The sequence below is a fragment of the Helianthus annuus genome, chromosome 5 (assembly GCF_002127325.2).
Source record: "Helianthus annuus cultivar XRQ/B chromosome 5, HanXRQr2.0-SUNRISE, whole genome shotgun sequence".
NCBI classification, from domain to species: domain Eukaryota; kingdom Viridiplantae; phylum Streptophyta; class Magnoliopsida; order Asterales; family Asteraceae; genus Helianthus; species Helianthus annuus.
The window spans coordinates 15299814-15325340 of NC_035437.2; the positions used below are offsets into that span (position 1 = coordinate 15299814).

The 25527-nt window shown below is 36.5% G+C and overlaps 1 protein-coding gene and 1 long non-coding RNA gene across 6 annotated transcripts; both read right to left on the bottom strand.

Annotated features, from left to right (window-relative positions):
• Positions 1-601: 601 nt before the first annotated feature.
• LOC110940067 (transcription factor PCL1) lies at positions 602-2138 on the bottom strand. Its single transcript, XM_022181625.2, has 2 exons — positions 1064-2138; positions 602-867 (listed from the first exon to the last, which is right to left on the bottom strand). Exon 1 carries the CDS (start codon positions 1964-1966, stop codon positions 1064-1066), a length of 903 nt encoding a protein of 300 aa, XP_022037317.1. The 5' UTR covers positions 1967-2138; the 3' UTR covers positions 602-867.
• Positions 2139-19129: 16991 nt separating this feature from the next.
• LOC110940068 lies at positions 19130-24172 on the bottom strand. Of its 5 annotated transcripts, none has more exons than XR_002592791.2 (8): positions 23958-24172; positions 23683-23770; positions 23497-23557; positions 23086-23149; positions 21734-21898; positions 20862-20971; positions 20207-20272; positions 19130-19862 (listed from the first exon to the last, which is right to left on the bottom strand). It is a non-coding gene; the product is annotated as an uncharacterized LOC110940068 (long non-coding RNA). The 5 variants fall into 5 exon arrangements; XR_004894173.1 differs by having other exon boundaries at positions 21734-22787; XR_004894169.1 differs by having other exon boundaries at positions 20862-21898.
• Positions 24173-25527: the final 1355 nt, after the last annotated feature.

Here is a 25527-nt window from a genome sequence, read left to right on the forward strand (position 1 = left end):
GTTTAGATTAGTTAAATTCAACAAATCTGAAATCAATTTCTTTTTTCTTTTTTTTTTTGCATTTGCTTGTATGCTCAAACAATACCTGTAACACAAACAACATGTTTCTAAGGATAGGATACCTTAATTATCTTAGCTACCTTAGCTACCTGGGTTATTTAAAGTTTTTACATCACTTAACGACAATCATCAAAGTTTGCTTCTCTAGTGTCTTCCCTTGTTCCGTGTAAAGGTTCACGTTTTTAGGCTACATGCTGAGCATTCAACAGTTTGCGTAGCGTAAATTTGTTCTAACATTTTTATTGCTTAGTTAAGGCTAGTGAATGGTTGCGCTCGAGAAAGTAAGGACCCCCCCCCCCCCCCCTTGAAGTACAAAGATTCATACTTTCTTGAAGAAGTATAAAGAACATCTTTTTCTCTGTTTCAGGAGATTTTCTTTCTTATACCCTCCGTTGCCGTCTAATGATGCTCCCCACTCGAGTTGTGCCTTAGGGGGGGGGGGGGGGGGTTATGATGCCAAGTTCAGAAACATCATGCAAGTTACTTAACCTACACTATCCAACCCCACCATATAGCTACTTCTACTCAAAACTTAATAATATAAGCTTCATCAACAAAGGATTCATTAAAGATATTGAAAATGACAATAAGACTCTTTTAAGATACATAAAGTTTCAAATTGAATAGAAGTAAAACCATAGAAAGCAACATTGATGTACATATATAGGGTAAGGACTATACCTAAGAACAAGAAGCCTTGGCAATCATGGGGCAACAAGTCACTATCTTCTCCTTCAATGCAACAAGAGACTTTTCACTTGAACAACACCTCCCTTCTCTTCAATAACTTGAATGCAAGTCTTCCACCTAACACATCAATTTTCTCAAAACTTACCATTAGAAATTCCACAATTCAACACAAACTCAAACAATCTATAACATCTATAGTGATTAAAAATAAATTAAATACTCAACACAATATGTACAACTGTTCAAAAGAAAACAAATCAAGGCCAGGTTTGATCTGTAGCTATTATGATACTTAAACCTAGACACTAAATACCTATTTATCATTAGCAGCCATACGCTTTCGATAACTTGAAACCGAACTGAAACCGTTTCCAGACCAGTCTTTTGGTTGCATCATCATATTATACGGATGTGAATGATACCCGAATCCGTGACAATACCCACGGACACCACCATCAACACCACCAGCTGCCGAATTAGGCATCATCCCTGGTGGTGCGTAAGGCATACGCACCATCTGTGGTGGTGCGTATGTCATAGGAACAGGATCCGGATCCGGACTAACAATCGATAACCCCGGCATCCTTTTTAAATAAATCCTATACTTCTGAAGATGACTAGCAACATTCTCTCTAGTCAACCCTTCAACATTCATCAACTGCATAATCGTTTTAGGTACCGCGTTCTTCACCCCTAAATGCCTAACAACCTCAACAAACCGCTTATGCAACTGCGGTGTCCACACCAACCGAATTCGTTTTGATCCTCTGTCTGATGATTGTTCACCTCGTAAACCCGAGTCAGCTTCCTCTCCACCACCACCACCACCGCTACACACCCTCCTTAATTTCCTCGAATCCGAACTCTCTAGAATCAGATCAACAGTTTCATCAGTATGATCACCTTCAACAACCATCTCTTCACCTCTTTCATCACTAGAAGATATAAAATCATTAAGTTTTTCCAACATATGGTGTTGTTTCGGATGTTTTATTAAGGTTGAGAGTGTTTTGTGAGAAGCGCGAGTGACGTCAGTCATACTCCGGTGAGGCTCCGGCGTGATATTGAACGCCGACGCCAGCTCCGGGGATATTAGGAACTGTGACAGCGGCGGTAAATCGTCGGCGTTTGGTAACCCGGCCTCCCACTCCGTGGCTCGGCCGTAGTCGTCTCCGGCGATGACGTGGTAGGTGTTGATTCTAACTTCTTCTGCCATAAAGTTAACTGGTTTGGATGAATGAAAGTACGAAACAGCTTGGCTTGATAATAATTGTTTGGTTTAAGGTGAAGGAATTTGAGAAAGATTGTGATGGGTAAAGATCAGGTGACGTAGATGTTGTGCAGGATTTGGTAAAAAGAGCATAGTGGAAGAAGGGAAAGTACATCTAGATGCCAGCTGTGTATCTTAGATTTTTTCGTCATCTATTTGATTTTGTTGTAAGAATAAGTTGATGCTCCGCTCGCGCTGTGGGGCGATAGCCGAATAATTTTTAATCAATTAAAAAAATACTATTATAGTTTTGTTAGAAAAAAAAAACTAAAACGATGACAAGACCGTAGTTCTGAGCTCAGGGCAAAACTGTAGTTTGTCAGGATTAATGAGCGAGTGTTAGGCAGCTCCTTGACATGGAAAAAAATTAAATCCAGTCAACCAATAAAAATACACTGTTATAGTTTTGCTAAAAAAAGTAAAACGATAGCAATACTGTAATTTGAACTGAGGGCAAAGTTGTATTTGTTGACTTGGGTAAAATCGTAATTTGCCAAAAGTTAAAGTGATGGCAATACTATAAATTTGAACCAGAGACAAAATCGTAATATAACTATGCACTAAGGATAAAATAGTAATTTTAAGCTGGGAACAAAACTATATTTTTTATTTGAAATCGGGCAAAATCAAAATTTTGAAATGAGGGCAAAATCGTAATTTGAATTGGGGGCAAAAGCATACTTTTATTTTGAACCGGACAAAAACATAATTTTAAACTTAAGACGAAATCATAATTTTTGAAAGGGGTGAAAATGCGAAATCGTCATTTTTAGTTTGGGGCAAAAGCAAAAATTTATTTTGAACTGGGGCCAAAATTGTAATACGGGGATAAAATCATAATTTTGAACCGAGGGCAAAATCGTAATTTTGAGCGAGGGACAAAAAAACGTAATTTTATTTTGAAGTGGGGGCGAAAACGTAAATCTATTTTAAATTAAGGACGAAACCGTAATTTTAAAACAAATATAAAATAATAAAATGTGTGGTCAAATAGGGAAGTGTCACATAGTTGTGTGGCACTATTCCCCTAAGTTCCTTTTGTATATGTAAGAAATACGGGGGGTTGGGTGCTTCACTTTTCATCATTCATCACACTTCCAGCTTTCGTTACTTTATCGAATTTTATTCTATTAAAAGTGATTGATTTTAGTGGTGGTGACCATCACTAGTGATGGATTTTTTTTTAAATAATAAATTAACAATAACAATTTCATTTAAATAAATATTACATTAAAAAACCCTAAATTACAAAGTAAAAAAAAACCCCTAAACATTGCAAAGTAAAAAAAAAAAAACTAAACATTTGATTAAACGGTTGGTGTTGAAACGATTGGGTTTGAAATGATGGAATAAAAGGTTTATTTTGATACGATTGGTTTTGATACAGTTAGTTGTGAAACAGTTTGTTTTGAAAGGGTTGGTGGGGAAAGGGTTAGGTTTGAAATGGTGGGATTGGGTCGGCTTCGTCATGCAAGTGAAATCTAGCCGACTTGCCAAGACTAGCTCGAATCTTTGTCCGTGTGGGTTTTTTCTTCGAAGCCGAACCGCATTTGCTTGAACTTTTCATTTTTCGGTTTAGAATGTAGAGTGTAGAGACGGTATTTTTGTGGGTTGAAAGGTTAAGGTATTTTTTGTGGGTTTAAAGGTTAAGGTGGATGGTATATATATATAGTGTTTACATTTTTTTTTATTTTTAAACACCCCCCAACGGTCCCCTCCTCAACGATAACATTCAAAATTTCACGCGTGGACACCAGCTCGCGTGGCCACAAGGATCGACGGGGAAGTTCCACACGTGGTCACCCACGAACCACGCTTCATCACAGGGCACCCCCACTCCCCTAATGGGTACAATGGATATGAGATGGGTTATGGATTGCCACCTATGATGGTGGATCATGTGCTACACTATCTTTCTTAGGGCTATGATCGAACCGAACGAACAATATAACCATGTTCGTGTTCGTTCGTTAAGGAAAATAACATGTTCGCAAACGCATACTGAACATAAGTTTTTGTTCGTGTTCGTTCGTTAAGGAAATTCAGTTGTTCACGAACAGTTCGTGAATAGTGGTCTCGAACACAAACGAACGCAAACAAATAAAAATGAACGTAAACGAACATTTAACTTGAAAATATAAAACAAAAAACATTATTAACCTTAAACATTTGACATAAGTAGTTAAATACAACCATCAAATGACAAATCAAAACACAGGGATTTTACTACAATCACCAAACGATAAATCTTTTACTAACTTTGACATAATTATCCAGAATTACTTAGACATAATTATTCAAAGTTGGGTAAATTACTTTTTGAGTCCCTATGTTTTAGAGATTTTAAGCATTTGAGTTCAAAATCAAAACGTTTAATGCCCTGAGTCCCTACAGCCACTTTTCTTAACCATTTGAGTCCAAATTTCTAACACTATCCACCAAGTCTGTTAACTATGAGGGTAATTTGGTCATTTACACACAAAGTACAAGGATATGAACATGTGTACAAGAAAACAAGTCTTTAAGGTATAAACTCTTAATATAATATATAATAAAATACACACCTACCACCACCGTCTCACCCCAACCCTAACCCTAACTCCATCGTCAACATCCATCGCATCCGTCTCGTTGTTCCACTTCTCCAACACATCCAGATCAAACTCCCCTACCTCAAAATCATTCCTCATCACCCCATTCTCATCCACCAGCCCCATCCGCTGCACCGCCGGAGGCGGAGGCGATGGTGGAGGCGACAGCGTAAGCGAATGCGGTTGTGGAACTTGAACGGGAGCTAATGAGTGATCATCTAGGGTTTGTTCTTCATTTGTATTGTTAATTAGAGGAATAATATGAAACGTTTTATTGTAATTTGGGGAAATTGAGGCTGTTAGGGTTTTGGCAAGTGCATTTGAGTTAGAGTTGAAGAAAATAACTTGTTCATAATTATAACCGGACCAACGTTTACCTATATAAAACAAACCTAAAACTATAAACACAAATCCAACAGATTTTACCAGAATTTAATATTTCAACAGATCGAATCCGTTCATCTCTCTGCAAACACCTACAATTCAACAGGTCGAATCCCTTCATCCCTTCTTGTAATGGAATTACTTAGTGCCACGAAAGGATCTGAGGTTGCAGACGAGTTTGAGTGTTTTTAGAGGATTGTGGCTCCATGCGAGATCTAGACGGTTGATTAGGTCTTCTGGTGGTGTGCCAGATCGCTGCTGTATTGCAGGTAGTGACGGTGGAAGTGTAGTGGTGGTGGGTAGTGTGGTGTTGATGGTTGTGACAACCCTCATAATTACGTGTATCCGTACGATTGATTAATATTAAATTGTGCTTATTGATTGTGCAGAAAATTGACTAAATGATCCTGTATGCTTTTCTATGTGTTGAGAATTAAATGTGTTACAAAAAGATACATAAAAGACACTATACGGTGAAATTTAACACCTTAACGGAACAGTACTTAACCTAACAACCGGACATTGCCCGGGACACCAAAATATTGCAAGAAACATTGTTAATTATTTCTTGGCTAGTTATGATCCCCGTTCACCATAACACCCACTAAAATATCCACTAACTAACATATGTAACCATATACTTGGATTTGAATTAGTATTTACCACTTACCATCAAAATGTTACAATTAAACCCCTCTCTCAATATTTACAGCCCCATAGGGGACCCACCCTCATCATCACCATATCCCATGGAATATTATCTCTAATTTTGATTGGGCCTCTTTATTTGTTGCACTTGCCAAGATATTGTGAAATGATTGTAATTATGGCCATAGATTCCCAAGATCATTCCATATCCCACAAGTTACATCTAGATCCCTTCCCCCTAGCCTATTTTCGGCCATCATCATCACCATATCCCACTCAAGATTTTATTTCAATATTTTATAAGATTACTTGCTTGTTGGATTGGCCAAAACATGGTGTGATGATTACTATTATGACATAATTGATTTCCAAGAAATCCTTATATCATTACATATCTTCTCACTCCACAAGTTCACTCCACCACCACCCTCACAATCTCTCTCTCGCTCTCCCTCTCTCTCTCTCTCTCGGCTCTCCCTACATCTGCCACCACCACCACCTTGTCACCACCATTGCTCCACTTTCAAGCTTGCTCTAAGTGCTAGAAGGTTATCCTTGAAGGTTGAAGCTTGGAGGTCTTGAATGAACTTCATACTTTGCTTTACATCTCATCTTCATCATCATCCTTTGTTCATAAGTTCATCCCTAGCCCTTGTGCTAGTTGTAAGTCTTCGATTTAACTCATGAATCACTTCTACGTTGATTATTCGAAAGGTTTTAGTTAATATGTAACACAAGGACATAAAAGAGAATGAACTAGAAAATGGGCATAAACTTACATAAAATCTGGTTGGATTGAGTTGGTATAAGCATGCATGTTGTTTGATCATTGATTTCTCAATAAAACCGTTGTTAGAACAATCGTTGACGCGTTTTAGTAACATATACACTCTAAAAAGCATGCTGATTGGTATTTTCAGCCAACTTCAATAGGCTGTAACTGGATCTTTATAAATCAAAAAACGGATTTTCTGAAGCCTAAATTATGTATTTTTGAAAAACCGAACAAATGGCACTGGAATCGTAATTTTTCGAGGTCGTTTACTATTTTTAAAGGACTGTTTTTCGGCAGCAGCTCAAGCTGTGTTTTTACTGCAGAAAAAGTGTGTTGTATTCGGAGTCATAACTTGAAACCTGAGTAGAATTAGCTCACGGGATTTTTACTGTAGATGGTCACATTTGTCGCCGTGATCCTCCAACTGGAATTTCGTCAATCGGACTTACGATAAATTTTTAGTGAATTATTCCGTAAACTGCAATCAGAAAGTGACAAATCTGATTGCAGTCCGGTAAATGAATTTCTATAAAATATTGGTAATGAACTGGACCCCAATATTTTTACACAATAATATTTGTATCGTTTAAGACCCTCTATAAAAAGTTGGGAATTGTTGGAACAAGTAACTATTTTATTAAAGTCCCCGAAAACAGCCCAGTTTTGAATATAAAAGCTGAAACGACATAAGTGGTGATTTGCGTGTCTAAATGTCGGGTAGGTTATCTGAGAATAATCTAACATGTTATTTGTCAATAAAAGTGTTATGTGCAATATCGTATGCTTGCTTATGAACGGGAATAGATGGGAGGCTTATATGGGCATAAACCGTTAAAGTGATGCATGTTATGTGATAGACGCGTGTAGGAACTTTGTGCTTATTTGAAGTCACTAATAAACTAAGTGGTAATCCTACTAGGACGTGATTGACTGACTTTGACTGCTAGCTATATTTGAGAATCTAACCGAGCAAACCGAGGTGAGTTCACACACTTTCTAAGTCATGGGATTCCCGGTGGTTGGGAATGGGTTAAAGAAATTAAAAACGGAATCTACATATCCTCCTTGGGTAGGATATGTACGGCCATCCTCCATAGGTAGGATGCCAATATTAATCCTGCGTATTCTCCTTGGATAGAACTACGTACGTTCGTCCTCCTTGGGTAGGACAACAACCTTAAAACTTACTAGACAAATCTCTATCATAAGTCCCTCATTTTATATCGACTTAATCGCCGAGGCCAATGGCGAGCGGGTCATTAGTTAATAGCGCTATTAGGTTTAACAAACCTCACACCGTGCCAGTCGGACGGGCGTGTACTAATGGACTATGGCAAACCGTCAGTGATGATAGACACTGATGTAGGGCACAACTTATTTGCGTAGTAGTCGATATGGTACAGTCTAGTGGTTCACATGGGGAAGCCCCCACTAATCATGAATATGGTTTGGGTAATAAGGAATGAACTGGTTAAACATACTTTCAACTACGGGGTAACCCCCACGACAATTACGCCAACGAAAGACAAACCACGTTTTCAGAAACAACTTAAAACTAATCAACCAATCGTGAACTCACTCAACTTTGTTGTTGACTCGTTGTTACATGCCTTACAGGTCGCTAGATGCTTATGAAGCTTGCACGAGGAGGAGGTTGTTCTGGGATACGGACTGTCATGTTCCGTAATAAACACTTAATCCTTATGAACTTAGTAAATCTACGTTTTGGATTTTAAACTTATGGACTATGAACTTATATTTTGGTATCACGTATTAAGCTTCCGCTGTTTATTTTGAACTTGGTTAACTAGCTTTTAGTCACCAATTATATTGTAGTTGGTTTTATTTACTCAATTGAGATGTTCAATATGATTGGTGGCTCGATCCTGGTCATGTCACACCTCCAAGCGGTGATACTCCGCGTGTGGATTTTGGGGGTGCGACAATGGTGGAGGTGAGACAGTGGTGGGTGGTGTGGTGTTGATGGTGGAGGTGAGACAATGGTGGAGGGTTTTCAATAGCGGTGGTAAGACGGTGGTGGGTGATGTGGTGGTGGTGATGATGGTAGTGTGGTGGTGGCTGTTGATGGTGGTGAGGGGATGCAGGTGGTATAGAGAGAGAAAAAAAAGATGAGAGAGAGATGAAGGGTGCTGATGTGTGTAAAATGCAACATATAAATTACATCAAATGAGGCATAAAACCAACCCTTTTTAAGTACTAATGTTGGAAAAAGTGTGCTTTTGTCTTCCTTTTGTATTTTCAGGGTTAAAAGAGCTTAAATGAACAAAAGAAGCAAAAATGCAGCCAAACCCAACATAAATACAAAGAAAAGGAAGAAACGTGGCATGCCCGACTCCTCGACAGCATCTCCCAAAGAAAAAACAAGAAGAAAGCTGAGCATGGGGCTGTGCCCAGCTGAGCATGGGGCTGTGTCCAGCGGACACGGGGCGTGTCCAGCTCAACACGGGGCCGTGCTCAGCGAGCACGGGGCAGTGTCCAGGATGGTCAGCCCTGGCACAAAAGACAAAGTGGTAGAAGCTTCTATTGCCCACCACGGGGCCGTGCCCAGCTGACACAGGGGCGTGGTCAGAGTGCTGCAGGTGCATTTATTGTAATTGCGAATTACAATTAATGAAGAGAGAGAGTGTCAGACGGGCACGGGGCCGTGTCCAGCGGACACGGGGCCGTGCCCAGGCTTCTGTTCAGCCTATAAATAGGAGTGCTTGGAGCCATTTCAACTCATCCCTTGGCACACCACCTCTCTCACACTTCATTCACCACCCACCACCACCATAACACCATCATCCACCACCATCATCCGTTGTCCATCGTAGAGTGTGTGAGTCGTCTCGGGATCCAAGATTGATAGTAAGAGTTCTTGACAATCAAGGCCATGTTTGCCTAAGTCTCTTACATCACTTGGTGAAGACAAGTGTTTAGTATAATACTTTTTATTTTTAATCTTTTGCACTTTTTATTTGGTTTTGTATTAATGACTTTAATAACTAGTTGCTTATGTTGAAGGTGATCTTTCCTTATCGTTTGTCCGTGGTGTCTTGGCATTATTTTACTGTCTATATAAAATAAAAGATTTTCACCATTCATATCTCCACGGTCTATATGGAGGTATGTTGGCTACCTGGTCGGGGGTTAAGGGAACGGTTTGGTAAGGGTCTTGCCCTTGTTCAGCGTTTAGAGGTCCTGCAAGGGACCTGGGTCAAATTTAGTAGGATCTCCTTCAATGCCCATAGGTATTGGATGGCGGGGATCCAAACTCTTTGACCCCCTCATAAGTTAACTACTATTAATACTATAACCCGGCTATTTAGGACTGTATCCCTGCTGACTCAGACTACTTAGCCGAGGGTAACGTCACCGCCAAAAGCGGGGCCTACCATAATTTGCATTAATAACTTAATTCATTATCTTCCAATAATCCAACCCTTTAGGATTGTATCCTTGCTGACTCAAACTACTGGGTTGAGGGTAACGTCGCCTTCAAAAGAGGGGCCTACTACAATAACTAAGATAATCTCTTAAACAAGTGCAAAAGTGCGAAAATAATCAAAGGTTATACTAATACACGAGTCGGATCCAAGTGTTTCATCTTGTCTATCTGTTTTTATTTTTATTTTATTTTTCAGCATTTAGTTAGTTTTTATTTTCTTAGTTTAAAAACATTTTTCTCACTTTTTGATTTGATTAGACGTTGAGGATAAACCGGTATTAAAAGCTCTTGTGTCCTTGGACGACCTCGGTATCTTACCAACACTATACTACGTCCACGATGGGTGCACTTGCCCATATGTGTGTTTAGTGTTAGTGAATATCGTGTTTTATAAATTTAAAACTTGGCTAAAGGTGTAAAAAGGGCTTAATTATATATTAAAAATATATTACACTACACACGCATCAAGTTTTTGGCGCCGTTGCCGGGGACACAAGGATTTTAAGAAAGCTTAAAATCGACGGCCTAATCAGTTTTTCAAAAGCTTTTCAAAACGCGCGCACATTTTTCAGCATTTTAGTTTAGTTTGCATTTACAGTAGCCTGAACACGGGGCCGTGCTCGCTGAACACGCCCCTGTGCTGCATATTTTTAGTTAGATACCCAGATACAGAGTCTGACCACGGGGTCGTGCTCACTGAACACGCCCCCGTGCTCAACGTGACCAGTAACTTTAATTAAAACGCCCAGATACAGACCCTGACCACGGGGCCGTGTTCACCGGACACGGGGCCGTGTCCAGCCTCTGTTTCCGTCTTTATTTTTGTTTTCTGGTCCCGAGACTCAGTTGTGGTCTGCTGAGTGATTCTTATGGATCAATACTCAGGAGGTTACAACTACACCTATGATGAGGATGATTATAGGGGTAATTATTGCACTAATTCTCGTAACACACGCTCGGTTCAATATAATAACTCATATCAACCATCCAATTCATACACCTACTATGAGGAGCCCAGGTACGAGCCATCAACTTCATATACATCCTATGAAGACCCAAGGTATGAACCTCCTCCCTCATACTCATATTTTGATGAACCAAGGTATGAGCCTTCATACTCATACTTTGAAGATTCAAGATATGAGCCACCACCTTCATACTCTTATTATGAGGAACCATGGCGTGAACAACCCACCTCATATGAGTACTATGAAGAAAAAAGTTTCGACCCTTATCCATCATATACTTACAATGAAGAACAATGGTGTGAACCATCTACTTCATATGAGTACTATGAGGAGCCAAGGGTCGAACAACCGGATTCAAGCTTTGAGGATCCAAATTCTTTTTCTCTCACCGAAGTGACCAATAGGATATTAGAACACATTAAAACTATCGAACGTTACATGAGAGAATCTCGCGCAAGGGAAGATGAGTCCCGCGCAAGAGAAGAATTAAATTGTAATAATAACGTAGAGATAGTTGAAAATGTAAAAATGGAAGAACAAGAAAGTGAAAAACCGACACATGAGTTAAACAATGAAAAAAGTGAGTCCGATAATGTTAAAATTCAAGAAGAGTCTAATTGTGAAGAAATTAATCTCTTGTCACCTACTTTCGAAAATCATTGTTTAATAACCCCTCATGCCAAGTTTTTAAAAGAGTTAAACACTAGTGCTAAAATCAAAGAAATAGTAAGTGTTAAGTTAACTAATGATCAAACTTCGCTAATAAAAGAAGATCCTTTTGAAATTAACATTACACCGGTTCCATGTTTCTTTCAAAATTCATTTATTAGTAATATCACCATTGATAAAGATCTTTGTGTTAACATAATGCCTAACTACATTTTTGAAAAGCTAAGTATTAGTGATTTTGCTCCACTTCAAATACCCATTTTTCTATCCGATCGGAAAATAATAAAATCAATCGGTGTAGTTGAGGATATCTTGGTTCAAACAAATCAAATGGTAATCCCAACCGACTTTGTCATCCTTGATGACGCTCCTCTAGTGTTGGGACGACCTTTTGTAAAAACTCATGAAGCTTTGAAAAACCGGAAGTACAACAATCTACCTCTTCAATTAGGGGCATTCAAAAGGAGCATAACGCTCAATGAAATATCCCTTTGGCAATAATGACCCCCTAATTGAAGATGAGCCAGAACCACCCGATAAGGAGGGTCTAGCCAAGGACCCTTATAAACGTGGCGCACCACGGAGGCATTCCGCGGAACTATCCTTAGTTTTAGATTAGTTTAACTTTTATGCTTTCTAGTTTAGTTTTAATTTTCAGGAATAAAACACACTTGGGATGGTGAAGGATGCTAAGGGAAGCTTGAACCAACACCCCATGCACAAAAACAGAGCCTCTCGACAATTTTTCTTCATTAAAGCAAGTTCAGCACGGGGTCGTGCTCAACCCAACACGCCCCCGTGCCCAAAACTCTGCAGATGCCCAGTTCAGGTATCTGGACACGGGGCCGTGCTCACTGAACACGCCCCCGTGCCCAGCCTTCTGTTTACTTTTGGTACTGGCAGTCTAGACATGGGGCCGTGCTCAGCCAACACCACCCCGTGTTCAGCTACCCAGTAATATAAAATCTTGTTTTTAACCCACTTTTACACATTCTAATCAACCGAAAAACTTATTTTTGGAACACATTGAGGACAATGTGTAATTTAAGTGTGGGGGGGATGCTAAAACCTTGAATTTTGCATGTCCTAATAACAAGCCTTACACAAAACTCTATTTGAACCGCTAATCACCCCAAATTTTTTAAAAAACTTTGCATTTTTTTACTTGTCTTGGTTTAATTTGGGAATAACAAGTTCTAAAAAGGTTATATTTTTATAAATTTACAACCGATAGCGTCGTGATAAAAAGAACCAAATAAGAAGATTATGAAACGGCATGACAATCTTAGTTAAAATTTGATTATATATACTTGATCACATAAAAACCCATTCCCACAAAAGTGAGTTTTGAGCCTTTATTGAGCATACAAATATACATCTTTAAACTAAATGCTCATTTTTCATTTCTTGTGTGAATAGCCGCTTGGTTCTTACGACTCTAGAACTTGCCACGACGATACATTCCCGGTCCTTACCAACTTAAACCCGAGTAAGTAAATGATGGAGGCATTAGGACTAACCCCTTTTTATTTCTACACCATTAATTTTCCTTTTTTTTTTACCACCTACCCAAAAATCCCCCTAGTTAACCCCTTTTAGCCTAAACCTTTTCGTTTCTTTCCCCAAAACAAACACCCTTTACCCAACAAAACCTTTTTCATTTTAAACCCTTTATTTTAGTAACAAAGCTCGGTTTTCTTATGACACAAAAAAAAAGAAAAAAAAAGATATGAAGTTAGCAATAAACAAACAAGCTCATCAAAAGAAACCTTGTTTGAAAAATGCTTCATTAGAATAAAAAAAAAGTGAAGAAAAAAAAAAGAAGAAAAAAGAAAAAAACAAAGTGTTTTACGAAAACCGACGCTTTTTACGCTTTTCGCCCTTTTACTAACCACTAACCCAACCACCCACCTTTAGCCCAAGCCTAACCCTTCACCCAAAAAGTCCTTTTGATATTTACAATGGTATAAAGTTAAAAAGGAGGAGGATTGATTGCTTGGCAAGCTTATGGTAGGAATAAGTTCCATGCCGCTCTCGAGTGATTCACTAAAAATACACCTTCGGCCGAGTGTTGAGTGATCCCCCGTGAGGTATGTGAACTTGTATATAAATGAAATTTTAAAAAGGCATGTTATGCCCAAATAAGTAATTTCTCTTATGAAACGTTCTAAATAAATCATAACGAATAGGATTGTAAATAGTATAAAAATAAAACCCAATAAAGATCTTGGATTCCCGACACTCAAGACAAGCCCAAAACCTTCTCTTCTACCCATTCCATTTGGGAGTGTAAGCCACATATTAAAGAGTTTTGCTTGAGGACAAGCAAAGATTCAAGTGTGGGGGTATTTGATGTGTGTAAAATGCAACATATAAATTACATCAAATGAGGCATAAAACCAACCCTTTTTAAGTACTAATGTTGGAAAAAGTGTGCTTTTGTCTTCCTTTTGTATTTTCAGGGTTAAAAGAGCTTAAATGAACAAAAGAAGCAAAAATGCAGCCAAATCCAACATAAATACAAAGAAAAGGAAGAAACGTGGCATGCCCGACTCCTCGACAGCATCTCCCAAAGAAAAAACAAGAAGAAAGCTGAGCACGGGGCTGTGTCCAGCGGACACGGGGCGTGTCTAGCTCAACACAGGGCCGTGCTCAGCGAGCACGGGGCAGTGTCCAGGATGGTCAGCCCTGGCACAAAAGACAAAGTGGTAGAAGCTTCTATTGCCCACCACGGGGCCGTGTCCAGCTGACACGGGGGCGTGGTCAGAGTGCTGCAGGTGCATTTATTGTAATTGCGAATTACAATTAATGAAGAGAGAGAGTGTCAGACGGGCACGGGGCCGTGTCCAGCGGACACGGGGCCGTGCCCAGGCTTCTGTTCAGCCTATAAATAGGAGTGCTTGAAGCCATTTCAACTCATCCCTTGGCACACCACCTCTCTCACACTTCATTCACCACCCACCACCATCATAACACCATCATCCACCACCATCATCCATTGTCCATCGTAGAGTGTGTGAGTCGTCTCGGGACCCAAGATTGATAGTAAGAGTTCTTGACAATCAAGGCCATGTTTGCCTAAGTCTCTTACATCACTTGGTGAAGACAAGTGTTTAGTATAATACTTTTTATTTTTAATCTTTTGCACTTTTTATTTGGTTTTGTATTAATGACTTTAATAACTAGTTGCTTATTTGAAGGTGATCTTTTCTTATCGTTTGTCCATGGTGTCTTGGCATTATTTTACTGTCTATATAAAATAAAAGATTTTCACCATTCATATCTCCACGGTCTATATGGAGGTATGTTGGCTACCTGGTCGGGGGTTAAGGGAACGGTGTCTTGCCCTTGTTCAGCGTTTAGAGGTCCTGCAAGGGACCTGGGTCAAATTTAGTAGGATCTCCTTCAATGCCCATAGGTATTGGATGGCGGGGATCCAAACTCTTTGACCCCCTCATAAGTTAACTACTATTAATACTATAACCCGGCTATTTAGGACTGTATCCCTGCTGACTCAGACTACTTAGCCGAGGGTAACGTCACCGCCAAAAGCGGGGCCTACCATAATTTGCATTAATAACTTAATTCGTTATCTTCCAATAATCCAACCCTTTAGGATTGTATCCTTGCTGACTCAAACTACTGGGTTGAGGGTAACGTCGCCTTCAAAAGAGGGGCCTACTACAATAACTTAGATAATCTCTTAAACAAGTGCAAAAATGCGAAAATAATCAAAGGTTATACTAATACACGAGTCGGATCCAAGTGATTCATCTTGTCTATCTGTTTTTATTTTTATTTTATTTTTCAGCATTTAGTTAGTTTTTATTTTCTTAGTTCAAAAACATTTTTCTCACTTTTTGATTTGATTAGACGTTGAGGATAAATCGGTATTAAAAGCTCTTGTGTCCTTGGACGACCTCGGTATCTTACCAACACTATACTACGTCCACGATGGGTGCACTTGCCCATATGTGTGTTTAGTGTTAGTGAATATCGTGTTTTATAAATTTAAAACTTGGCTAAAGGTGTAAAAAGGGTTTAATTATATATTAAAAATATATTAAACTACACTCGCATCGGTGCAGAATGTTTAGAGAGAGAGAGAGAGAGAAAGAGATAAGGGGGAGAGATATATATATAAAACAGAGAGAGAGAGAAAAGAATCTAATAATAATTTTTTATTTTTTAACTATAAGGGTATTTTGGTTATTTAACAATACTTAACCAAAAATTTTAATAGTGTTAAATATTTGGACTCAAATGGTAAAGAAAAGTGGATGTAGAGACTCATGGCGTTAAACATTTTGACTTTGGACTCAAGTGGTTAAAACCTCTAAAACACAGGGACTCAAAAAGTAATTTACCCTTCAAAGTTTAATAACTTAGACATAATTTTCCTAAAAAAATGTCTTAAATTTCCAAATTTTAGCTAACTTAGAAAAATAGGGTTTCAAGTTTTCAATATGTTTAGGTAAAATGTTTATTATTTATTATTTTTTTAATATAATTAAACTAACACGAACGTAACCAAACATATTACCAAATGTTCACGCAAGCAGTCGAATGAACGAGACCTTTGTTCGTGTTTGTTAGCTAAGCTAACCGGACGAAATTTTTTGTTCGTATTCGTTCGTTAAGCTAATCAAAACTAACATAGTCGAACTTCTGGCCAAACAATTCACGAACTGTTCGCTAAACACTCGATTCGTCAGTGCTCTAATTATAACCTATATTTGTAGCCCTAATTTTTTTTTTTTTTTTTTTTGCTACAATAATTCTTTTATATAATTTGTATGACTTTATCTTATCTTCTTTTTTTTTTTTTTAACCTATATTTGTTTTAGGACAACTTGCGATTATAAAATGCACTGGTTATAACAAGACAAGTGGATTAATAAAATATAGGTCCTTTTCAGATTGGATAATGAATAAACTCACAAACGTATTTTATCTCATAAAAGAAAGATAATGGCATCCAATTAGGATAACATAAACAATAATCATATAGTCATACAAAAGTGCTTTGAATTCTTAGTTTATATAAATATAAATTTAAAATCAGCATAAAAACAACTTCACATCTAGCCACCGATTAATTTATAGCCGGCCTTTTATTTACTTATTTCGGTTTTAATTAGGCACAATATTTTATAGAGTAAATTACAGTTTTGGCTTTTGTATTTTAGCCAGTTTAATCATTTCAGCCCAAAAAGAAATATTCTAACATATCAGATCCAAAGGTTGCATTTTATAACGGTTTTGACCTCTAACACTAACTTTGTTACTTTTTTGCAGTTAAGTGTAAGGGTAAGTAAGTCATTATATACCTTAGGGGTTGCTTTTGATAATTACAAAGTTTTTTTTTAATATTTAAGAGATTATTAATGCAATTACTTAAGTTTTTTTTTTTATTTCATTAATTTCACGATTATTATTTAACAAAATACGTTTTAAATATACAAATAAGTATGTATTTTTATTAACCGTTTGTTTTTATAAAAGTCGTTTTAAAAAATAATTTGTTTTTAACATTTTGTTTAAACCATCTATCGTTTTTAAAATTGTTCCCTTTTAAATCCTTTGTTTTTTTTTTTAAATTGTTCTTTTTAAAGTCGTTTGTCTTTCAAAGTATTTTCTAAACAATTCATTTTATAACATTCTTTTTAAAATCATTTGTTTTTTTTTTGGATATTTTTAAAATCTTGAGTGTCGGAAATCCAAGATCTTTATTGGGTTTTATTTTTATTTTATTTACAATCCTATTCGTCATGATTTATTTAGAACATTTTATAAGAAAAATTACTTATTTGGGCATAACATGCCTCTTTAAAATTCCATTTATACACAAGTTCACATACCTCACGGGAGATCACTCAACACTCGGCCGAACATGTATTTTTGTGAAACACTCGAGACCGGCATGGAACTTACTTCGACTATATGCTTGCCAAGGACAATTTGCTGAATAACCAATAATTATTATTTAACATGTTTGAATCTGTATATACCACCCTCATAAAGGAACGATTCATTCGATATATATACACTCAAGCAAGTTGCACTACACTAAAGTGCAACTCAAGAGTTCTTCCTAATTATATAGTGGAACAAATTTAGTATTTTTTTTTAATTATTTTGCATTATTCTAATGACTCCAAAAATTCTTTATATGATCACAGATATGCAAACTCAGCAAAGGTTCATGATGCTCTTGATAATTTTGATTAATTCATCAAAATATCTATATGGTAATATAAACAGTAATCAATATTTCACTTGCTCGCTTCCAAAGAGGAAACCGTATGACACAAACGACTAATTAACATTTTAAAACACCCTACTTGACATTTCTGTTCCAAGAAACCGACTTTTATGTTTGATTAATGCAAATAAAACACCATGTTTAACAACCCGTTTCTAAATTGAAACATTTTCTTCAAATCTTTTGCAAAATATATTGGTTTCTTAAAAACAAATTGTCCCGAAATGCTTATTCGTCGAATAAGATACAACTCTACCATACATCTGATCAACTTGTACCAAGAAAATCTTTGAACAAATAAATTAATGGTCCTAAACACAAAACCTAATTAAACAAAACTATGCATCCATTACGAAATCTGGTAATAAACATACCTGAACTTCACCAGCTTGACGATTAATATCTGCACCTGATACATAAACAAATCAATCAGATTAATTCATCAGCAATTTTAAAACAGAGATCTTGTACCTAATAGAGGCCAGTTGACTGCAGAGCTCTCTGAAACACTGCCTAAACGAAGTTGATGAAAATCAGACCTAAATAGACAAAAATCATAACTAATAGACAAAAAACATCAGTAATCTGAAATCTAACCGGCGACGTGAGAATCCAAAATGAAGAATCAACAACGGCGAGTGTAGAGGCGAAGAAGAGTTAGCTATAATCAAATATACCCACGTACCTGTGTTCTATATGTATCCGATTTGTAGATGTGAAGAATACCGTCAATTATAGAGTCTTGAAATCCGATGAATGTTGATCGAAAATCTTGGATACAGTTCGTCGCCGTGTTCGCCAAAGAGAGAGAGGGATATGGAGTATTAGGGTTAGAATGAGGATTGTGGTGTAAGATTCTGTATTTTAGGAAACTGATTATGAAACTTCCCAAATACACCATATTCAAGATCTCCTCTCCTAAGCTATCCACGTGTCAAAATTCTAGAAGAGAGAGAAATCATATGTGGTGAAGCCATTGGGTGACATGTGTCCCCCCAATGGTTTGCTTTATTAGAGATACTAGTTTAAGAACCCGCGAGGTTCGCGGGTGGACTAAAACACAAATGAATAAGTTTAATTTATTGAACTAATCGTTTGAATTAAATACCGTTCAAGTAATAATAAATTAGTAAACTACAATGAGACAAATAATTTAATATCTCGAGATACATGATGATGCAAATTTGTGTAATATTGTGTTTATGGAAGATAATGGATAGCGAATTATAAGTCAACGTAATGTTTATTTATGTAGAATTTTAGGTTAATATTTAAGTGTGTGTATGAGCATACATGTTTTGTATTACATTAACAAAATTGATTAAAAAACAACAAAAAATAAACATTAAATGACTTCAAAAAAATGTTATTGATCATTTTAGAGAACAGTTACATGGAATGAATGATCGAACGATGAATGAGTACATGGAGATCACAAGTCACGAAATACTTCTTTGTAAACTACATTTGTCGTTTTATTAGTAGGTTTGCCGTCATTGTCCAAAATCAGAAGTTTAACTCCTTGTCTGGTTTTAACTCTCGATAAAATCAATTAAAGTTGAAATGGGGTCCGATGTATCAGTGATCAGAAGATCGCTTGGTATTTCAATTGATGCTTCTCCATCATTTGGACCACCAACATTTCCCTCACCTATATCCAAAAGCCATTTTGCAAATTGTTTTATTTCTTCAGCGTCTGATGCTGAACTTCCAACTGTTAACCTCATGTTTTTTGTTAGTCTCAGCAACTTACATGTATTCCACAGATAAGACGAACTTAATGAGGCATTGACAATCTTCCACAGTACAGCCAAGACAACACACAGTGTAGCCTTCCTTTGCCTCTTAGATAATGTTCATCCATCACAGATTTGATCACTTCTTAGATAGTTGAACATGCTGAAAGATTGTTCAACCCAAGCCACACTCCAGTTCCCCACCAAATCGATTTCGCGAGTTTGCATGAAACCAATACATGGTCCACTAATTCTGGTAGGTATCCGAAGCAAGGGCACAACACATTTCCCATTGCACTCCTCTCTTATCCAGCTCCACTTTTGTTGGTATCCTTCCGGCTACACTTCACATGAAAAACTGAAATAGAAAGTTGTAAAAAATAAATACATATCGTAATTGCAAATTCTTTACTTAATAACTATAGAATAAATTCGTCGAATAAGATAAGTCTATAAATTGATTTATAATGCGAACTAAAGGTTTTCACCTCGAGAATTACGGGTTGTCACATACACCTACAGTGATTGTTCTTTTTAAGCATCACTTTCCTATAGGAAATAGTGAACTGAAAGCTTTGGACTTCGTTTACATGTCAATATAGAAACAATGCATGTGAAGTTAAAAAACAGAACTTCATTATAGCAAACAAACAATAGACGTATGCCAAAAATACTGATTCATAAAATAAGATATGCTTTCACCTATTTCAGTTCTTCATTCTTCCGCTTCGATTCTAAGACTTCTGCATCCCGTTCCAGGGTAAAGGCCTACAAACACAAAGAAATGAAATACATAATGCATTTCACATCAAGAAACACATATATTTTATGACTATTAATATGTAGTATTAGACAGGACTCCACAACTCGTAACTATGAATATTATTTGATTTAATATACTCATGAATCTCTAAACTAAGTTGGGAAAAAATTAGAAACAGGGCAAAAATCTATATATAAATAAATTTTCTAGCTTTTAAGTGCATAATAGTAACATATTTGACCCTTTTGTACAGACCCAAACTGATCTCTATTAGATTGTATATTAAAAAAAATTACCAAACAACCTCACAACCTGGATTTGTTTAAGGAACCTACTGCCTTTTATTTAATCCAAAATGACCCACTTAGTAAAATTCCAAGAATAATATTAATAATAGTTATAAACTTTTTTTAACTATCTATATATCCTGTAAAACTCCTTAAAAATTATGAGCATTAATAACACAAACTAACTCTTTTTAACGCCTTAATGTATACAGTACACTTGTAAAAGTCAGGTCACAAAAAGAAGAGAAAACGGCTTACTATCTATCATAAAATATAACTACCCATTTGTTAGATGATGGTATTACACCTTACTATATTTTCATTCCTCATCAGTTCGGCTCCAAGCGGCATCCATTAACAAAAAAAATTGTCATCCACAGATCTAGCTTTGTCTTGAAAACTTGTAATATCTATTTCCTGTCATATGACATAAACATCAGCCTTGACAGCAAGTGTTCGAATGATACTCCATATGGACTTTCTAATCAGATTATTAGATTCAAAGAAAATGATAATAAACTGGCAAGTATCAGGGGCATAACTAAGTCTTGCTAGCTGTTTAAATCTAATGAGATACTCGCAATCAAAGAACAGACGATCATGTCAACCCATCTGTGTTTTATAAAGTGTATACCAATTTAGACCTTTGGCTTCATCTCTCAGAAAGCCATAATATTACAAACTTTTACATCCGAATTCATGTCAAACCAACACGTTTTGACCCGTTACCCAACCCAACTTGTTTAGATAAAAAAATAAAATTTAAAAATTGTCAAACACATGGAAGCGGTACATAACTATATACAAGTAATCGAGGATATCGTCCGTACATTGCCAAAAAAGTAAAAAAAAAATTATTATAGATTGCAAAGAACTGAAAACCCATGAAAACACAGAAATAAGTATTTGGGAACTTAAAAATCAAACAAATTTCACTTCAGATTGACCATATATTACACATTTCAATTCAAATTGATGAAACCTATTTAAGATCAACATGAAATTTAATGAACTCAATAGCAAAGCCAGACAAACATAAAGTCAATTTAAGAGCAAATCATCTATGAATATATTGATAATCAAAAACTTAAATAACTTCAAGTTCGCTAGTTTTCTTTAAAAACAAAATTAAGATATTAACATAACAAAAGTACGCAAAGAGGTGAAAAAAATAATGACCAGATGAATCCCGATGCTCAATGAACCATCTTGAAACAACTGTACCATGACAATTGGCTTCCAGTTCAGCAAAACCTGGGCTTTCAAGCAACATGGAGGGATAGTAGCATGCCCATTCTTGTTTTTTGCATTCTGATCCATTACTTACTCCACCAGTTTTAGCCTCTAATCACATTGATTAATTATATAGAAAATCTAAAAAATGACAAAAAGGTCACGGCTATGTTGTCAAAGACGCAAGGCGCAGGCGAGGCGCATCGGTTTTGCCTGGAGCCTAGGCGCAAGGCGCAAAAAAAGCGTGGGCTTTTTTAAGAAAAGCGCACATAGAGAAAAAAATATAAAAAATATGTTATGCTTTGAAAATAAATAAGATTTCACATATAAAATTAAAGAAAAACTATTATACATGCCATTTAAGATCATGTAGCTTATAGTTCTGAGCTTGAATTTAGTTGAACTCGTGCGTGCCCGCGCGACCTGCGGACACACAAATGCAGCTCCGGAAACCCAGTTTTTGCACGCACTCGGTTTCGTTTTTAATATGGTCATTTGTTATGTTTCACCTTTCTTCCCTGTGCCTCAACCACGTTTTTGCGCCTAGGCGCGCGCTTTTTGCGCCTCAGAACCGTTTTTTTTAAACCCGTTTTTACGCCTAGGCTACCACCAGGCGCTGTACGTGCGTTACGCTGCGCCCGGGCGCCTAGGCGCGCGCTTTTTGCGCTTTTGAAAACATAGGGTCACGGTGTTACCTAACCCACGCGTTTATCACCAAAACATCAGCAAAAAAAGTTTAGAAAGAACATTACCCCACCCCCAAAAGCCTGGTCATAGGGCTTGTCAAATGAGTAAACATAGTTGAAAAGACTCAATAAAGCACATTGAATCCACTGTATAATTTGACTAAAATTTATTGTTAATAACATCATAATACTATTTTAATAACAAAATATGAGAATAAACAGTTTAAAAGATTTAAGTGTACACACCTTGAACTCACATGGTGATAGGAGAAAGAAGGTAAATCCCAGTAAGATTTCTGTTTGTAATTTTCTGCCTATATATATGGCATTTACGCTCAGATGTATGTTTAGTGCATGAAACCTCTTAAATCAATTTATACAAAGGGTTTAATTAAATTTACCGAAATATACAACTTTTGTAAAATCGTTTTGGCACATTAATCATCTATGAAAAATTTATCCGCATCTATTAGCATGTATAGACCCATGCAAGATTATATGCTTTGAGTAAACTACATAAATAACAGTAGCATAAATGTTATATCAAAGCACATTTTTTTAATCAATGCACAATACTGAGGCAAAAGAAAATTTCAGAACTTCACAACTTACCTTTTCCAAAAATCTTGCTTTCAAAATCCATTAATCAGTAACGTTTAAGCTTATACTGTTATACCTACAAATTGAAAGAAAGGGTTTTAAACTATCTTCACTTAGATATGCCATGTTTTATGCCACAACTTAGATTCAAATAAAGACCCACATATATATTTAGCCTTTAAAACACACACATGCTTATATTTAAATTACAGAATGGTTGCATTCTAGATACTTGAACATCAAAAAAACCTCAAAGTAAAATGGACATAATACAATACATACATGAAAGAATCACATACCAAACAAAAGAAATTAACTCAATAATCCACTCATTTTGACACCAGATTTGGCACTAAGAAAGTGATTAACTAAAAGGATATAAATATACCAAACCCTTATAACATATCAAAATCAACAATATACCTCGGGTATAAGTCAATTCTTTGGAAAAAGCTTCACAACTTCATGAGTAAGAAAAACATGCCTACAAATCACAAATCAGAAGTAATTATCACAAATTATTCAAAATATTAATAACTAAACAGATGGATTACAAACAAAAAACAACTATCGAACTAATATTAATAAAGAAAAAAAATGAAAACCTACAACTTGTGATCAATTATATCATCAAAATACTTCTATGAGTACTGAAGCTTGCCCATAGTCGATTTAGATTCTCATATTTGAACCAGTCCTGTTGAAATAGATGAAATCAGTGAATCAATTTTGATAGAAACTCAAAATTGGGGTAAATCAACTCTGGGATGAAATCATATGAAATTGAACTCTAAATCATATGAAATCAAACCCTAAACGAAGGTTGAAGACAAAATCGAACAACCAAAGTTATAATGAGGAAATGAAATGTAAGATAAACTCACGTTGAAGAAACTAAATTTCAAACCCTAAGCTTCGATTGAGGTTAGTCGCCGATGATCTTCAGAGAGAGAGAGAGAGAGAGAGAGAGAGAGAGGCAGAGGATAAATAAACCACTGAGATTACCGTCGATTGTTCACTGATCCGGAAGAGGGAGATTGAAATCTGGAGGAGGTAGAAGATATCGCCTCTAGGGTTTTTGTGTGATGATATTGCCGCTCAAAGCACAACTGTGAGGATTATTAAGTTGCCAGGTGGCAATTAGAGGATTAAAATAATGCCAAGTGGCACCAAAGTGTTTTGTTTTAATATAGATAATAGACTAGCGGTAAGACCCGTGCGCAAACACGGGTCGTTTCTTAGAAAACCATGCATAACACATATTGATAGAACATATAGATACATGTATAGATATTGTACGAAATTGTATTATCTATTATAGCTAAAAGACAACTATAAGTAAATATAAAAGATATTTAACAAACTTAATAATATTCATCAATTACATATGATTATTTCCATTCTCTTATTCAAAAAAGAGAGTATCCACCAATTGATAATGTAAATTGTTATAAACATAAGTACATATAAAAGATGTCTAACAAACTTAATAAAATTTGAATACAACTTAACTTTAACAAACATTAACTAAGAACATACGATCACCTGCCTAAACAACACACATCAAACCTCACTCAAGAATTTGTTACGCAGCAACATGTCCTTTGCTACATGTTGTGATCTGGTTAAATATGCTACTGCAAACAATGTAATAACTGCTGATCCAACAATCTCCCTATACAACAGATGATACGAAAACCCTTCTTTATTACTGATTTTTATTTCTCATTAACATCTCCCTGATTTGTCCTTTGAATTGTAGTTAAAAGTCCATTGAGAACATGTCTTCTTCATCATCCCTCTCAAGTTGAAGGTCCAACAAATCTTGGAGACCGTATGCATTCAGATTATATGCACTATCAATTTTAATCTTTTCAACACTACCATCTGATCTGATCAAAGTCAATACTTGGGTTTTTGAGCATGACTTCCACTTTAATATTTTTAGATCAGTTGGTTTTCTTGGGCAAAGAATTATTGAAGATGAGGAATGTGGTCTGCTAACTAAATTTGCAATTGATTCAGACAAATCAGATGATGAAAGAAAGTTTTTCGGAGTACCGATTTTAAGAGACAGAGCAACAGTTTGGCCTCATCTATGCCACTTTTGTTCTCGAGACAGCTGTGGCACGTAACACGAGAAGAAAAGTAATAGTCGTACTAAAACGGTCACACGTGGAAGGGTCGGATGTGTCGACGAAGCCCTTGCACCTTGGAAGGATAAACTAGACACCAAGTGTTGTGCTGTGGCTCCAACACTGATGGTTCGCATTATGCCCCAAGTGTTACTAGTAGTATGATGACATAGACTATTGATTTTATTTTTTTACCAAATAGGGTCGTTATAGTCGGTTTTAATTTAGATATTAAATTTGCGACATAACCAAAAAACCCTTTCACCTCTCGGGACAATTAGTTTTAAATAACCTATAAAACTAAGTTTGTCGCGATTTG